This window comes from Accipiter gentilis, chromosome 27, assembly GCF_929443795.1.
Source record: "Accipiter gentilis chromosome 27, bAccGen1.1, whole genome shotgun sequence".
Classification (NCBI taxonomy): Eukaryota; Metazoa; Chordata; class Aves; order Accipitriformes; family Accipitridae; genus Astur; species Astur gentilis.
In genome coordinates, this window is record NC_064906.1 from 1,487,021 (window position 1) to 1,505,631 (window position 18,611).

At 39.1% G+C, this 18,611-nt stretch overlaps 1 protein-coding gene across 7 annotated transcripts in view; it reads left to right on the forward strand.

The window, feature by feature from the left end:
* PTPRM (protein tyrosine phosphatase receptor type M) overlaps nucleotides 1-18,611 on the forward strand; it is a 523,234-nt gene that overhangs the window by 468,864 nt on the left and 35,759 nt on the right. For all 7 annotated transcript variants that reach the window (XM_049830233.1, XM_049830234.1, XM_049830235.1 and 4 more), the window contains one exon: nucleotides 14,084-14,181. In XM_049830233.1, the coding sequence (XP_049686190.1) occupies nucleotides 14,084-14,181 (98 nt within the window). The remainder of the gene's footprint in view (nucleotides 1-14,083; nucleotides 14,182-18,611) is intronic.

The following is an 18,611-nucleotide window of genomic DNA, read 5'->3' on the forward strand; positions in this document are numbered from 1 at the left end:
ACCCCTGTTGCTTTCCATTCAGTGTAGAAGGCTGTAAATGCAGGGCTAGCATAGTTTTCTAATAGATACAAAGTTGGCCTAGGCTCTGTTGCAGTGTGTCACTTCTCTGAATCTTTGTGTGTGGACCAAGTAAAACAGGAGCATTGTTGGAAAACTGCTGATAGATCCATTACTAGGTAGAGCCACTTACATTCTTCTTCACATGTGTGACTATATGTTGCATAAAATCCATGCCTGCCTTTCATAAACCTTTAGAAATTCTTTGAAAGTACAAACAAGCTCTAGAAAGAATAGTGAATAATTACATAATATTTATTTGCTAATATAAATTCCCACATCCCATGCAGGCTGTTCTTTCACTTGCTTGTTAATGTGGCTTGTGAAACAACAGTTTAAGAAACTGATTATTTTTTTGTAGTCCATTGTTAAAGCCACAGAGGAAGAAAAAGCAATCCTTCTAGCCTCTCCCTGGCAAAGACTGAGCAGCAGGAAATCAGACGTAAAGATCTTCAGAGCACATACAGATCTCTGTCTCAAAGACAAGATATTGGTTTGATTTCTCTGTTGTGAAGTCCGTGTAGAATAGCTACAACAGACTTTGGCATATCAGAATTGAGAAATGAGAGACTACAGCAATTAAAGAGACAGAGGTGAATGAGGCAAAAGGAAATGTTCCAAGGTTGTATTGTGGACAATAGAAGATTGAAAAAATATTACTTTTTTGTGTGAAAAGTAATATTTTTGTCCTCTTTTAAAAAAATGTGACTATGAAATATGTTTTGCAAGCAAGGAGGTTATGATCTTCCTGAAATTCAACAGCTAAGCAAACTGTCCTTATGAACCAAACACACGTTCAGAAAAAGAACATTATGGAGGTGGCCATGTATTAGTGTGTTTGCTGCTCAGACTCCTAATTACCTAGATTACGCACTAGAACCTGCTTTTTGTCCAAGGAAGAGGTACACAACATCAGCCGTTCAGATGTACCTCACACATGTGTATTTTGGGGGGATGCGAATTACAAAAAGCTGATGTTTGATGATAGGTTTTCCGTCTTTGGTAAAGAATCATGCATAAATTAGACTTGATGGGGAAAGTATCTGGCACTCTTGATGGAGTACTGTTAACATGCCTGTCAATCAGTGAAGTCTAATGCTAAAGCAGAAGAAGGAGCAGAGAAATGCAGTTTGTCAGGAAAATCATGTAGTCGAAGCATCTCTTTTTTCTGTGAAGTTTATTTTCCAGCCACTCTTCAGCAGCCTGGAGGAAGCTTGGCAGCAGGTGTAAGAAGGCTTTTCGTCTTCTCATTTGCTTAAAAAGAAAAGAGCATAGCAAATTTACAAACAGAATGTATTTCAGAAACAAGTAAGAACGTATCAAGTAACAAATAAGGCAGCTTTTTTTGCCTTGTCACCATATCTGAATCTTTGAAACCTGTCATCTTTTCTCTTCTCTATATCCTTTGTTGGCAACTGAAATCTCTATATTGGTATGGCCACCAGTGCACGTGACAGTCTGGGTAATTTTGAAGCACTGCCTTTGGAAAAAAAAAAAGATACAGGCTTATTGGATTAATTTCTTTCCCTATCCATCTGTATTATTCCGTGCAGTTGCATATTCAGATGTAGACTTTGTGGAGATTCCCTCTGCTGCTGCTAAATCTCATTCTGTTGCAAGCATACTCATGTTACTGTGTCTGTACTAAGCACAAATACACTCTGCATGTTAAAATGGCTTTCCTTGTTTACAGTGTACAACAGATACTGCAGTCTCCCATAAAAGATAATAAAAAAGAGAATTAAAAGTTCAGTGTTGCCCTTTCCTACTTGAAATGGTGAAAATAACCAATGTGCTCCCAAAAATAACTATAAATAGTAGTGCTGAAAAAATTTGTTGTCATGCATATTTAATTTTTACCATAATTATCAGAAGTTAAAAGGAAAAACATCCAATACACATTTATTTGTTAATGACCTTCACATGTATCTTGATCTGACTAATATTTGTTTGATTCTGACTATTTCTATGACTGAGGAAGAAATGAATGCACCGAAGTTCTCCAGCCTTAAATAGAAAAACATATTGTGAGTGATATATCTCACTCATGAGATACCTATCAGGATAATAAAGTAGGACAAATTTGTATTTTCTAGCACTTTTACTTATGCTTTAATGTAGACTAAATTATCTTGTTTGTTCATCTGGGTAAAGTGTTCATGTTAATGCACTTAAACTCCCAGCACGAGTTTAAAAAAATACAGCATCTGAATATCTTACTCACAAGCATGAGCAAGATTCCTTCACAATAAGGTCCTTGGGGAAAAATAAAAGAAACAAGTAGCCAAAATGAACTCATATTTTTGAGCTAGAGAATAGTGATGATTTTATTACATCCTGATGCTTATTATTGACTCAACACGAAACTAGAATGTAGAAATGGGAAAGACTAATTAGGTTCTTTTGTCCATTCCCTCAGGATCCTTCTACTGAAGGGGATAAAATTATCTTAAATTTCTCATCCATCATCAAAATTGATTCTGCATTACAAGTTGATATGAAGAACCTAGTCCAACAAGTCAATTACCTAAGACTTTTGAGTTGGAAATGTTACAGGCAGCATGGTTTTTACAAAATAAATTCCATATTTGTTAGTCTTCCCAAGCTCAGATGGGCTATTTAGAATGAGTGATTAATAGGTATTCATATTTCCATGATGCAAGTCACCCTAATTTAGAATAATGCACAAATTAGAAACTAAAACAGCTTTCTTACTGGAATACATTGATTCAGCTAAACTGAAACTTTGTTGGACTGCTTTCACAAAGACACTTCAGGATCAAACCATGGGCTCAAGGCTCCTGGAATAAGCCTTCAGTCTGAGGTGTGACCTCAGATGGAGAGCCAATAGCTCATGTTGCTATTTGATCTGAATTAATTTGGACCTGTATTTCAGTTTCCCAGATAAGTCACCTATCATTCTCCCGACATGCTTGACGGTAATTAAACAACTAAATGTCTGTAGGGCATAGAGAGAAAGAGTCCATGTGTGAGTGAGACCAACTCTGTTTCTCTGTAGTCAGGACACTGCACTGGAAAATGCATGAAAGCCTCCAGTTACAATTATAGTTATTCAAACTATTCCTGTTTCATAGGAGAAAAAAAATGAAACATACTCCCTGCAAGCCATTGCCTCGCAGTGGTCTCTTAAAAGCTGTGCGAGGTAAAGATTGAAGACTCTGGCCTTATTCAGGTATCCCACATAACCCTCACTAGGAGATCCCTAACCCCAGGGAGTACTACATGTAATGCAAAATTTGGAAGATACTGGATTTATCCAGTCTGAGAAAATGTTCATGAGAGGAACAGAAAATTTAACATCCCCACTGTGTGGCAAACAAATTACATGAAAGGAAGAGTTCTTCAATTACACTGGATGAACTACATTAAACTACAACTACATTGTTTTGCTGGGTTTTTTAATTTCCTGCAGTTAAGAAAAAGCAGCTTTCTTTAATGGCGTAATGGTACATACGTGGCCAGTAGTACTATGTACACAACTTTTATTGCATTCAGCTTTGCCTAATCTCAGGCTAAGTGGATAAATCTGGACCATTTCTGTTGCTGCAGTTCCTCTGTTCGCAGTCCGCAGTACTTCTGTGAGTAGTCAAAAGGTGTTATGGGACTGTGCTATTTATTTTTTGGGAAATCATATGATGTTTTCATTTTATTTTGTTGATACAGAACAAACTGATCTAGTATTGGAAATTTAGCTTATTGTCAATCAATAAGTGTGTAACACTTTATTAGATGGAAAGTTAGCTGGCAGCATTAGCTGTAGTGTTATAAAAATTTCTTAAATAGCACCTGCCAAGAGTGCACAAATAAAGTCTGGTCTCAGACTTAAAAACATGTTTAAGTGCAGCAATGACTTTTTTTCTGAACATGGTGGAAATAATAATGTGGAGCAGGGACAGGTAAGATTATTCACAAATGGCTAGGAAGCTGGCATATTGTGGCTGCTATATATTATATCAAATCTGGTCAGTTCATTCGAACCCTACCTTGCTTCCTGTTGTCTCTCAAGGTATGTTTGGATTGTGACTGTGAGGATCATGAACACCTTTTGTATATTCATGGGCATTTAATATGTAATGCAGTTCCTGCTATAGCAGAGTTCCAGGCCTGGACTGGGATTTCTGGATGGTACCACGATGCAGACAAAAAAGGCATAGAGATGTGTGCTGTTCCAGCCTAGTTAGATCTGTATCAATAAATAAAAGAAAATGCCATGTGATATTCCAGAGAATAAATATCACATCCTCATAAAACTTTCTGACTGCCCACAGAATCACTGCAGAATAGGATCACAGGAAATGCCAGCAAGAGAAGTGATCCAGCTCTAGCAAATAGTTGATGTGTATGTGTATATATACACACTTAGAAAATATGTATTTTCAGACTGATTATCTAGTTTTGTGAAATGAGCAATTTTAAAGAAAAAAGTCTCTGGAATAATCAGTTTTGTCATTACTCAAAGGATATATTTTTTAAGCATCTCTATATTAAACTTAGAATATAGAATGGAGGATTTTCTTATTTTAGCTAGCTGGGAGACACTTGTGTATATTTCATAAAACAGTACGACTGTGGCTCATCACTACTGTATATTGTAAACAGCATGTTACAGGCCGAATGTTTTTATGTTCTTTTTACATTTGGAAAGAGATGAAGAATTTACAGGTCAAGCTCCTCCTTTCCTTCATCCTGTGAAAGGTCTAGTGCTGACTTCTCTAAATATAGGAGGAGGTGGTATACCAAGCCAGCCAAAGCACTGGTCAGTCTCATGGGAGCTATAGATAAAATTTCTACATGCACCTCAGTCACTTAGTAATCTAAGCCTCGTTGAAAGCTAATGGGACTTGAAAGCACTTCGAAAATTTCATTTTGTGAAAGCCAATTTTCACATACAGTAATGTACAGGCAGCAGGGCTTGCTGACTGGCTAGCTCAAAGCAGGTAGGATTTAGTTTGTGCTTGAAAATCAGCCAATTACTATTCACTGTGCTGTCCCTTGGCTGATAATGAGAGAAGGCTTTGTTTTTCCTGAGCAAAGGATACAGTAGAAAGCCTCTATGTTGCCAGTAGCTGCACTGGGCAGGATTTGTCCCGATAAAGCATTTCAGCTTGCTTTATAAGCAGCACTTTCCTGAAATGTCAAGCTAACAAGATTCAGTCAGATCTGTTTCTTATTGACAATCCATCTAAGGTGAGGAAATAATGAAAAACACATTTCAAATTCATAGCTCAGTCCTCAGTAACCCACTTGAGTATAGCTGAGGTGGCTTACTGTGGAAAAGTGTTGCTGCATACTGTTTTCTTTTTTTTTTGCATTTGTGGTGGGTTGACCCTGGCTGGACACCAGGTGCCCACCAAAGCCATTCTATCACTTCCCCCCCTCCCTCAGCTGGACAGGGGAGAGAAAATATAACAAGGGGCTTGTGGGTCGAGATAAGGACAGGGAGAGATCACTCACCAATTACTGTCAAGGGCAAAACAGACTCAGCTTGGGGAAAACTAACTCAATTTATTACCAGAGTAGGGTAATGAGAAATAAAACCAAATCTCAAAACACCTTCCCTCCAACCCTCCCTTCTTCCTGGGCACAACTTCACTCCCGGATTCTCTACCTACACCCCCTGCCAGCAGCGCAGGGGGACAGAGAATGGGGTTTACAGTCAGTTATCACATGTTGTCTCTGCCGCTTCATCCTCCTCAGGGGCAGGACTCCTCACTCTTCCCCTGCTCCAGCGTGGGGTCTCTCCCATGGGAGACAGTCCTCCACGAACTTCTCCAGTGTGGGCCCTTCCCATGGGCTGCAGTTCTTCACAAACTGCTACAGCGTGGGTCCCTTCCACGGTGTGCAGTCCTTCAGGAGCACACTGCTTCAGCGTGGGTCCCCCACGGGGTCACAAGTCCTGCCAGAAAACCTGCTCCGTGGGCTCCTCTCTCCACAGATCTGCAGGTTCTGCCAGGAGCCTGCTCCAGCGCGGGGTTCCCATGGGGTCACAGCCTCCTTTGGGCACCCACCTGCTCCGGCGTGGGGTCCTCCACAGGCTGCAGGTGGATATTTGCTCCACCGTGGACCTCCCTGGACTGCAGGGGGACAGCCTGCCTCACCAGGGTCTTCCCCAGGGACTGGAGGGGAATCTTCGCTCCGGCGCCTGGAGCATCTCCTCCCCCTCCTTCTTCACTGACCTTGGTGTCCGCAGGCTTGTTTCTCTTACGTGTTCTCACTCCTTGCTCTGGCAGCTGTTTCTCCCTGTCTCAACTTTTTCCTTCTTAAAAATGTTATCACAGAGGCGTTACCACTATCGCTGATTGGCTCGGCCTTGGCCGGTGGCGGGTCCGCCTTAAAGCTGGCTGGTATGGGCTCTCTCGAACACAGGGGAAGCTTCCAGCAGCTTCTCACAGAAGCCACCCCTGTAACTCCCCCCAGCTACCAAAACCTTGCCACACAAAGCCAAGGTGGTATCATTGCAAAAGGCCAAAAAAAAAAAGAAATGGTGCACTGGCTACAACTCAAATATAGATTCTGCATATATTTGATATGTATGCTATATTCTGAAGCCCGGGTTAAAACTAGTGTTAGGATGTTAGGAGAAACTGAACATTTTTTATTTGTTTGTGAATTAAGTTCTGGTGTAATTCTTGCTTACAAAATGGTGTTCTTTCTTACCTGAGTATGAGTTAATTTCTGCCTCTGCAAACAAGTGGCTCCTCTTTGCACCATCTCTGATTCTATTACCACGGAGGAATCAGTTAAAATAAGGTTTAAAACTGAGGGGGAGGATTTTTCCATACCTCATGTAAGAGTAGCCATAGCCTCAGGTTTCCTTGCTCAGGCTGCATGCTGGCTTAACATATTTATGTGGAACCAACTTCATTGGAAGTTCATCACAGCTTTGTTTGTTTGTATTTTCCCAAGGCAAGAGAGATTTCCAAGAAAGTTTTATCAGGAAAGTCAACATAGCTGAGTAATTACAACATAGCCCTGCTGAAGATTACATAATAATTAATATTTGTAAGGCTAAAATTAGAAAGTGCATTTCAAGTGCTATCACAGTCAACACTATAAGTCAAATGAAATAAAGTAATAAAAGTGAGAATGTGTTTTTTCAGCTCATTACAGGGGTTTTGTTTAATATCACTGAGATTCTTTAGTGCACAAAATGTCTGGGGCTGGGACATGCAGAAGCAACAATAATAATTAACACTGAAGTGTGGCAGCTAGAAAGCAGCAAGTAATAAATAACATTGAAGCATTTATGGCCACGTTTTGCCAGTACAAACGTATGTTGCCTTTTAGTGTGCTAATTCTTACACTGGTAGGCCTATAGGAGACTTCAGTAAAAGTGAATAGGTGCATGGCACTGAGGTATGTTTTACCCTCAATGCTGTTTTAGTTTCTGGAAGAGACTTGGGAGGACTTTTTAATTAAAGCATTAGAAGCATCCAGGTTATATGACCTGATTCTTTTTCATTATTATTTTCTTGACACCTTAAACTACAAAAGACTTTTCTGTATGCATTTGGATAGCTATTGGTGAGTGGTGGGGCCATATGGTTTAGTGATGTCTTAATCACATTTTATCTCAGACTTAAAAATTATTCACAGTATTTAGAGGAGCATTCATACTGTGGCTATGAAAACATACTCTTGTGTAAGCCTTTAAAGTCAATTTAAGTGTATATGTTATGGTAGAAAACAAATGTCTAAACCTATTTTGAGAGAAGTTATTGCAGAAAGACTGCATGATCACGTGCCTGAGGTTTTATAGCAGAGCTTTGTTCTGGGCTTCACTGGCCTCCATGGAGGCACTAAACCCTTCAGAACTCCTGGAAAGGTAAGTGAAAGTTAAATGCATGCTGCCATACCTATTCAACAAGCATATGGTAAAGACTGCTCTTAGCAAATCAGATTATCAGGAACTGATCAGATCTTTAAAGTATCTTCCATTTAGAAACCAGCTTATTTGGGGAGAGAGGAGATGAGCCAGCATGTAGCTGTACTGCTGTGTGGCAGTGGCAATGCATTTACAAAAAAATACTGAACTAGCAGTTTATCTTGCTAGTTGACTAAATCAGCACAACTGGGATCTGTTAATTTCCTTTATAGTATGCTGACTATTTTAGGCAGAAAGATCAAGACATTTTATTTTATTTTACTTTATGAAAAAGTGGAACCTAATCTTACACTATTTAGTCTATAGCTGTTCGTGCAAAGAGGTGTTCAGGTTTGCAGAGCTGCTGACTGCTGATGAGTTTCCCGTGAGATAACTAGGAGGCTGACAGAACTGAATACTCATGAGAACCTGATCACATAATGATGTGCCTGCAAATTCCTGGTGATATAATCTTGGGCACATTGCCTTATTGAGTAGGGAAAAAATGTATTTCAGCCAAGGGAGATGTTCCCTTGGCTGCAGTCAATGATATTTATACTTTAAAGTAACATTTAATGGCAAGTTTTTACATAACTTTCTGAAAGGGTGTTTTGTTCTTACCTCCGAATTCCAGCGTGGTTAAAAGAGCAAATAACATGCACTTATCGATTATCAGATCACTGGACTGGCAGAGCATTAGTAACCCTGTAATTTTGCTTCCTCCTGTGAAATTCTCTGTAAGTTATCCTACTAACAGCTAGTCTGTCCCATTTAAGAGGTTCATTAGGAAAAGGAGAATTGTTGAACTTTTTGATCTATTAGTTTGTAGTCTGTTCTCCCAGTAATTTTTAATTTTATTTTATTTTTTTTTAAATCTCTGGTTTTACACTTTCGTGTGTATTTTGAACAGTTTCTGTGGTGTAGTGGGTTTGGGGTTTTTGGACAGTGTAGTTACAAAGGGAGTCTTTGCTTTTTGGCCTTTTTTGCCATGCAGCCATATCTGTTAATAAGAAAATATTTACTGTACCTCAAGTTCATTTTGAAGGTGTGCTGGTTTTGGCTGGGATAGAGTTAACTTTCTTCATAGTAGCTAGTATGGGGCTGTGTTTTGGATTTGTGCTGGAAACAGTGTTGATAAGGCCAATATGTTTTTGTTACAGCTGAGCAGTGCTTACACAGAGTCAAAGCCTCCTCTGCTTCTCACCCCACCAGTGAGGAGGCTGGGGGGGGCACAAGAAGTTGGGAGGGGACACAGCCAGGACAGCTGACCCCAACTGACCAAATGGATATTCCAGACCGTATGATGTCATGTTCAGCATATAAAGCTGTGGGAAGAAGGAAGGGGGTGGGGGGGGAGGGGGACGACACATTCGGAGTGATGGCATTTGTCTTCCCAAGTAATCATCACACATGATGGAGCACTGCTTTCCTGGAGATGGCTGAACACCTGCCTGCCCATGGGAAGTGGTGAATGAATTCCTTGTTTTGCTTTGCTTGTGTGTGTGGCTTTTGCTTTACCTGTTAAACTTTCTTTACCTCAACCCATGAGTTTTCTCACTTTGACCCTTCTGATTCTCTCCCCCATCCCACTGTGAGGGAGGTGAGTGTGCAGCTGTGTGGTGCTTAGTTGCCGGCTGGGGTTAAACCATGACAAAAGGGATCACGTGTAGTAAAGAATGAGGAATAAAATGTAGCTCCTTCTGTGCAGGCATATTAGCTAGTTGTCCTTGAGTGGTCAAGTTGTAGGCAGTCACAATAGCAAGCAGCAAGTTTTGCTTCAGTAAAAAGTGGAGAGAGTTATCATTGCTACTAGAAACTGCAGTAACCATTAGGTGAGGGGACCGTTTTATAACCACCTGTTTATGTGGGGTGGACATGTTTACTCATTGGAAGTAGGTTAATTGCACTCTTTTCAAGATGGAATTTAACTGCTGCAGATAATAGTCTTGCATCTTGTCAGTCCACTGCCTCTATCAACACATGCTAATGGCTGCCACTGTCCATGCACTCTCCCTGGGGAGCCTTTGGAGCTTGAAGGTATCTGTTCATTTTCTGCGCATTTCTAACTTTAATACCTATCACTAAATTTGGTCTCAGGTGGACCAAACATTAGCTTATGGATTTGACATCTATGCTAGAAAAAGGTATTAGAAGCTATTTGTTCCTTGTTTAAGCTGCTTGCTTTTGTAGAAATTGAAAAATGACCCACAGATTTACAAGTTCTGCCTGAGTAAGTGCTGGGGACATTTCAGGATTCAGGTTTTAGCTATTTCTTTGTGTGTTTGCTTTCTTTCCTACATCTGAACACTTTTTCCTGTATTCTGAGCTAGTTTATCATATTCAGATTGATCACATACATACTCCAGTAGCAATAGCAGTTACTAGAACTGGGCCTCACAATAACAAGCAGAAATAGAGGCTCTAGAAAGCTCTGTGTACAGAAGCAGCTTCTTAAGAGTTTAAACCATTCTTAAAAGTTGTGTGATTTTCCATTTCCTAATATGTTTGTGTTCCCAGAGCAGCAACTAACAACTATTGGTAATACAACTAATGGTTGTGGTATATACAACTGATCATTTCTGTTGAGTTTTTCCAATAAAGCATTTAATTAGCTTGGGGTTTGGAGGGTTGATTTCTCGTTCTTAGTTTCCTTTGCTTTTCATCTTCTGGTTGCAGTATGTTGTTGATTTCTGGTTTTTCACAGCAGAAATCTTTGATACCAACTACTATATTGTGTAGCTAATGGGGTATGCTGCAGGCTTACTGTTAGGCAGCACAGTACCTTCTCTTCAGACCTTCTCCTCCTGCAAGAGGGCAACTGCTGAGAATAACTTTCCTGCCTATTGTGCACACATCTGTTAAGTTGATGCTTAGAACAATTATAGGCTCTTTCTCTCCCTACCATGAGTCTCTGGAATCAAATTGTTCAGTTCTTCATGACAATAAATCCTCCAACTCTACCTAGCCTCTAATGCTTTTCAATTCTGGCTGGAGACAAGTAATAATTTATTCATATGTCAGAAAATAATTTGAAAAATGTCAGGAAGAAAAGAAAAATGGGGTAGGAAAGAATTACTTTCTGAGACTTTAAGGTAGGTTTTCGGGTGTTTTTTTTTTCATTCAGTGTCCTGAACATGAAAAAGTTTGGAGGCTTCATGTAAAGAATTGGAGAGGAAAAGCAAGAAAACACTTGAGAATACTTGAGGAGAGCGGGAAATCCTGTCAAGCATTTTTAATTATGATTGTCTTATCATTTGGATAGTAAGATTGAGAGGAGTGTACTCAGCACTGCAGAAAAGGCCTTTTGCTCTAGAAGAACATTTGGAATTAAAGTTGAAAGACTTGTCAGAGCTCAGCTCTTTCTCTGCCCTGAAAAATGCTATTACTTTTTGTAAAGATTCATTTTTCTCATAATTTATTATCTTTTTTTTTTTTTTCGTTATAAAGAATGACAAATTGAAAATCTTTAGGAAGAAATTAGTGTTTAGGATCTCTCCCCAGTTGTAATTTGTGATTTCAGGATCTGAAATGTAGGAATCTTTAAATCATGAGACAAATTATGCTGTCTGTAGAAAAAAAAATCAGGAATAAATTGTTGCAGGTTATCCCAGAGCTGTCAAAGAGAAATTAATGTTACAAAGTAGGGCCCAACCATCTTGTCTCTCACATGAATCTGTAGGAAAGAAAACTGAAATAATGCATAAAGAAACTTGCTACATTGCCCCTCAGTTTCTCAAAGATTCTGGCTTCTTGCAAGGGGAAAAGAAGAGGGCTGTGTAGCCAGAGGATCTTTTCTCACCTTTCCTGCGGCTTTACCAAAAATATATTCAGATGAACGATCTTGAAACGTCACAGTCTTGTGGTAACAGAATGCAGTGGAGCCATTTAGATTTTCTCCATTAAACCAGGTTGTGAATCAGGATTCTTGAAGCAATAGTGTTGTTATTTTTTGTCCTTGATCAAGCTTAAATAATCTTAATAATGTGTCATGAACTTGCAGACTCTTGCCAGGACACTATTCTGTGGAAAACTGCCTTTCCCTAATCCTATTTTTATTTACATTCCTTCAAAGATTATAGCAATAATAATTTTGCTGAATATTTGTTTGAGATTTGAGAGGAAGGAAGGAGCTATACAGAGATAGTATTTTCCCACAGTGAGTAAAATAGTCTCCTTCCTTTTACCAGTAGGAGAGATTGGCCCAAAACTTTTCTAATGCTCTTGTGACTTTAAGTGCCCAAAGAGCTATATATTTAATCCTACGTTATTAAAACACAAGCAAGCTAAACTTTCACTGTAATGTATATTAATTATCTTACTGCGACATTCAAAATTGCATTTGGACCATGTGTGTATTACATATCCAGGACACTTATGTAGAAGTAGGATATTTACTGCAAATTTCCATGTGGTGGAGAGTGATTTAACTCTTGTCATACTTCAGAATGAAATCTCACAAAAGCATCAACTGTTCTGTGCTGTAAATTAAAAGAAAAAAAAGGTGTCCAGCTTTGCAGCCACAACATCAGCTTGAATTTGGTAATTTCAGAAACTGTAGTTTTAGATTCCGCTATTATTTTTAGTCTGAGACCTTCTCACTTTTCTTGTGTTCTAACAGTCATAGCTTCCTTTTGTTTTAAATGGCTTTTTCTCCTATTATATGAAGTAACAAAGCAAGTAAAACACAAGTTGAATGACTATGGGGAAACCTGTGAAACTAACTATATAAGCAGCATTTTTAAAGGCAGAGAAAGTAAGGGGGAGAATACATAACTTCTTTAAATGGTCTATGCAAATAATGGATGATAAAATTATCCTTTGAAATCGGTGAAAATAAAAAATAAATTTTAAAAATTCAAAAGTTTTAGACTATTACTATCTTTTTTCTTAAACTTGAGTTGATGTAACTTATTGCATCATAACTGTGATATTATTTGCCTAGTGAGTTTGTTTTGACTTGCCTATAACATCGTAAAACCACAAAGTCATAGAATCACAGAATGGTTTGGGTTGGAAGGGACCTTCAAAGATCATCTAGTCCAACCCCCTGCTATGTTAATATAGTAATAATATATTACTAAATTTTTCACCAAGTACTTGACTTTCAGAGTGAAAATAAAATTTTCACAGGGAGCTCAAAGTACCAAAATACACATGCCAAACTACCCAAATCTCTCAATGTATGGTTTTGTAATGCTTTAAGAGTGTTGGTTTCTTCACTAGAGGAACATTTAGGCCAATACATTATCCATTTGTTCTCCAATTAGCTGATTTAAGGCATTCTTCTAAATAAGGCACTAATTGTTTACTGCAGTGTGGCAGTTCAGTATCGATGTTAAGTTTATAGTACCTGATAGTATTTTACGTTTGTTTATTCTTATTGGCTCAGTGATTTTAAAGCAGTGGTTTAAAATTGGGGTGGCACACATCATGGGTAAGACATGTAGGCTAGAAACAGACAGGACCAGGCATACACAATGTGATGTGGTTGTTCCCAACATTTTACAGTTCTGGAACATTTCCTGTGGGCTGGTACCCAGCTTTAGCATGACACTAGAGGAAGCACTGTGTGTTCATTTACAAAAGCGCACAGGTTGTTGAGGAAAGCACTGCAGAGGACATGGCTGCCATGGCATGCCGGGGTTCTGTACTGCTTTCCCCGCTGTTTTGCAAAGTGATATACTGCAGCAAAAAACTATAACTTCTGTCTCACTTCAGAAAGTACAATTTAGGAGCTGGGGTGGTTTGATGGATAGTTTATACTAAGAAAAATATTAGAAACCAGGAAAGGCCACATAGTCCATTGAGGGTCATTTCATTCCAAATACACCTTCCCTAGGTTATCATCCAATTGTTAAGAGAAAGAGTAATGTTATCCATTTTTTATAATTCCACTTCTGGGTATTACAGAGATAAATACCTAAATGTTGGAGAACTAACTTTCTTTCAGAGCACTATTTCAGGGGAAAAATACTTAAATGCAGATAGGTGGGATGACAGAAAAGAAATTGACCTTAAATGAAAAATATGATAGTGATATGAATATATGTGTATAGGCACAGTTTCTCAAAGTTCCCCAGAGAAAAGTTTTCAGTCATGAGGCTTTCAGATAGTAACCTTTCCTTTGATTTATTGTTTCAGGACCAATGCAGGAGACAATATATGACTTTTGGAGAATGGTATGGCATGAAAACACAGCCAGCATAGTCATGGTTACAAATCTCGTAGAAGTGGGAAGGGTAAGTAATTTTTGTACTTAAAAAGATAAAAAACTTCCAAGGTGTTTGCTTTTGGAAATTAAATAGCAGACTAACAAGATGCTTATATAATGAGTATGGCACATAAAATATTTATCACTGCCTGTGCTAAGAGGTTCATTATCAATTATTTTTAAACATGCTTTAGATGCTTGGCTTTGATAACATTAGCACAATGAAAAAGTAACTGATAAAGCTGCATTTTGTACAGCACAGCCTGTAAAGACTGCCAAAGAGGGAAAGTGTTATATCTTTGTATATATATTTCAGACATACCATATGTATTAAGGGAAACCAGAGAACTGGTTACAGAACATCTTTTTTTAAGGGAGACCGAGGGGGAGTAATTGTGAAACAGATTTCTGAGAAAAGTAGTTAAACTATGAAACTGCATCTTCTTCATAGTATATTAGTCTAGATCAACCTGGTTTGTTTGGGTTTTCCTTCCTGTAAGCCTTCTGGACTAAAACAGAAAAAATTAACTTTACTCATTTGTACACTAAACTTGTTGACCAGGAGGTTGTCTTCAGGAGCTGAGTAGTAAAGGAAAGCTTGAGTTACCTGGTTGATACTGTGTAATTTTCTTTCTTTGCTTGATAATTTCTAAAATAGGCCTCCTACTCAAGTCATTGTGGCTAATTTTGTTTTCAACAAGTATTGAATGGAACCATTTTCTTTGTTTCTCACAACCTTAAATAAGTCTTTTAATTTACTGCTTTGTCTATGCAGTGGTGTCTTAGTTCTCAGATGGTTTTTTTCAAGAAAATTTGCTTGGGAACTGGGCATATAGCTTTTATTTAGAGTGAAAAAAACCCACTGCTTTTATTGCAACTACTGCAATTATTGCAAATTGAAGTGTTGAAATAAGACATCAAGTGCACATGTCTTGGTGTGAGCCACATGGTTTTAAGACATGTTTTTAATTTCATGCTGGTGGAGTGCTTGGTACCCCTCTGCCCTGTGGCATTTGCATGAGAGTAGAGAGTACTGTTTATGTGACGTGAGTCAAAGCGTCAGATCTTGTGTCCTTTTTAGCAAGTCCAGTTTTACAATCTCAATACATTCTTCCTTATGTTCTTTGTCAATTGTTAATATAAATCCTAGCATTCAGATATCCGTGTGCCCACGCCTGCCAAGAGATCAAGTGCTAGTATTATTTTTAGATATAAAAATATTATTTTAGATATAAAAAAGATGGGATTTGTGACTGCAGTTAACACCTACTGCAGGAACACATGTACAACTAATTGCAGAGACAAAAAACTATCATGGAGGCCGCTTTAAAAATTCAGTCCCTTGAGTGAGGAAAAAGGTAGAAATAGTTGGATTGTCACATATCAATTCAAAATGGATAGATTTGTAAGAATAGGAAGCTCTTCAGCAAACCTCTTCGTTAAAGCTTTATACACATTCATAAGTACCCAAGCACACAACTTAAAAAGGGATGTGTTCAGGGTATGGATAAACAAGCGTTAGAACAAAAATAACATACTGCACTTACTGTTTTCCTAAAGTCAGTATTTGAAAGCATCAATTAGAGTGAACTCTCAGGTATCAGCTGGGGAGACGCCAGTCTTGGTGCCAGTGTTGGCAGCCTCAGCTCACAACGTTTAGGTACGCAGCACATTCCCTTAGCAGCAAGCAACAGTTTGTGCCACCATGGAGATTTCTTCAGGGTGCAAGAGTCCTAGTGGTATACAGATCTGCGGCTTTGTTGTTTCTGGCAGTGGTAGAAATGACTTTGTTCTCACTTTCTCTGGAGGCCAACATAGGTGAGATCAAAGAGCAGAAATTGAAATGAGCTTTTGAGGGAAATGAGATCGTATGAGCCACAGGACAATGCAGTCACTCCTTAATTGGTGCTTCTGTCCCACTCCCAGAGCTGGAACCATCAGCAACAAGGAGGCATATTACAAACACACCATCTGTCCCACAATCCCTAACACAAGCTCTGTGCCACCTTGATTAGTAATGATTTTAATGGACCTTTTGGTAGCATTCCTGCAGGGCAAACCTTGTAACCTTCCCAAACTTGAGTTTTTCTATTTCAATTGCTATTGCTGGTATAAGATTTACAGGGGTGTATTATTTTTATTTTTTAACCCTCTTGACCCACTGTAAGCTGAGGAGGAAAATTCCTTTGTATTTTCAGGAAAGAGGAATATCTATTTAACATGTTTGCCACACAGTGTACAGTCCTTCATGAATTAATCATTGAGGGGGTGTATGTGTATTTGTTTACCAGGACTGGCTGGATAGTCATTAAATCAGTGCTAGGAACTTGCTTCTTGCCCTGGAGCGTTATGTAGCAGGACTGTTAATTGCAGATGGAGGAATCACCATGAGGCTGTCCCTAATGCAAGCACCTGCTGCAAATGACTCAGTCCCCACATTACCCTCCAGCAGGGTACATCTGCCAATATCTGTCATTATCTGAGGCACACTTGTCAAAACCATACATCCCTTTAAGCTCTTGTGTGTTCCAGCAAGGGACCCTTGTCAGTGTTTCTGGCACCTGCAGACTGCTGTGCACCTGGTATTTAAATGGCACAGAAATGTGTTTTGATTGTTTTCTCTCTTTAATGAACCTACCTGAGGGACATTTAGCTCTTTATCTAGTAGCCTGTTACCCAGTCACTCACATTTACACTGCTTGTGTGGAAATTCAGAACTCACTTGTGCTGTTATACTGATCCATCTGCCAGAAGTCTTATCACAAAATCTGCAGGGCTCCCTAAGGAGACTTTTGTACTGGTAATTTAAGCTAATGATTTCTAAACATATTTAGTCAGTTTTATGAAGACCTCATTAGAATGTGACTGTTTATTAAAAAATCTAAATGAGGTCTCACAGTCATTTAGAAAAAATCATTGCTGAGTTGCATGAACTGTTCTTTGATAACGGATGATGAAGTGGGTTTTAGTTAAGATTAGCCTAGGCTGACATAAGAACTTTTACAAAAAAACCAAATAAGCAGCCCTTGAAGCAGCCTTGAAAAAAAGTCTCTGTCTTCTTCATGCTAAGGTCAACAACTTTCCACTCACAAAGTTCACAAAAAGGGAATGACAGGTAACTAATGGTATAATATACCTACATTTTAGTGCAAGAATCAGAATTTTCTATACCACACACTAACATGTAACAAGCAAAACCAAGACTCATAAAAATATATTGGTATGACCACAAGCTATTCAAAATAATGTATTTTGGATTATATTAATGCAAGAGACCCCGGTGCTCATGTTTGTAAGTAGTAGAGCAACTGAAGATAGTAGTGTAATTTCAGACATCTTTTCCTGAGAGACTTAGCATAATCTGGTAGATTATTCTAGAGGAAACAAAACTTTTTATGCCACCATTGTAGGGGTCATTGGAAAATAGTTGCAAGAGAACATCTTGCTTACTCCAAGAGACTGCTCTTGAGTTCAGACTCCAAAAGACAGAGCTGGGTCCTTCTGTAGTAAGCAATGGGAGCTTGATCAAGGTCTTTATGTACTGGCCAAAGTCTCAGGTTGCTTCTTGAAGTGTTCCAATGTTTGAACAGATTGAAACATCTCTTTCTTCTTTAAAGAGTTACATTGGTAAGATTTAGAATATATTAAAATATGCCATCTAGCTGTCACCTCCATCTTTGCTCTTGTTGGGCTGGTACTAATGCTTTGTTGGCAGAATCAAACTTGGCATGTGTCATGGTTTCAGCCCAGCTGGTAACAAAGGACCACGCAGCCACTCGCTCACTCCTCCGCCCCCCTCCAGTGGGATGGGAGGAGATGGAGGAGAGAAAAAGAAAAAGAAACTGGAACCTCGAGAGTTGAGATAAAGGCAGTTTACTGGGACAAACACAAAGAAATTACAACAACAACGGCACTAATGAAAAAGTATACAAAAAGAGTGATGCACAGTGCAACTGCTCACCACCCGGGACCCGACGCTCCGCCACTTCCCCCACCGGAAAAAACAGAGACCACCCCCCGGCCCCGGCCCCATTTCTATACTGAGCATGATGGCACATGGTATGGAATAGCTCCTTGGCTCGTTCAGGTTAGCTGCCCCGGCTGTGCCCCCACCTCCCAGGTTCCTGTAAAAATTAACTCTATCCCAGCTGAACCCAGGACATTATCTACCCCTTATTCTATACCATCTACATCATGCCCAGATCTTACATTTTTTCCAATCAACCACTACTACTTTCCTTGTCTTATATATAAGTATATGGACTCCACCCCCGCCCCGACCTCGCACACACACACACATGGTGTTCCTTTAGCCTATGGGCTATCCCTCTAATGTGTCCATCGATTTTGGGGAACTATCTGTTGTAACAGTTCTTCAGGATAAGAGAGAGATGGTGTGAGACGTTGGGTTGTTGTACGCTGCCTCTGGAACTCGTGGCTAGAACATTTGGTGCAACT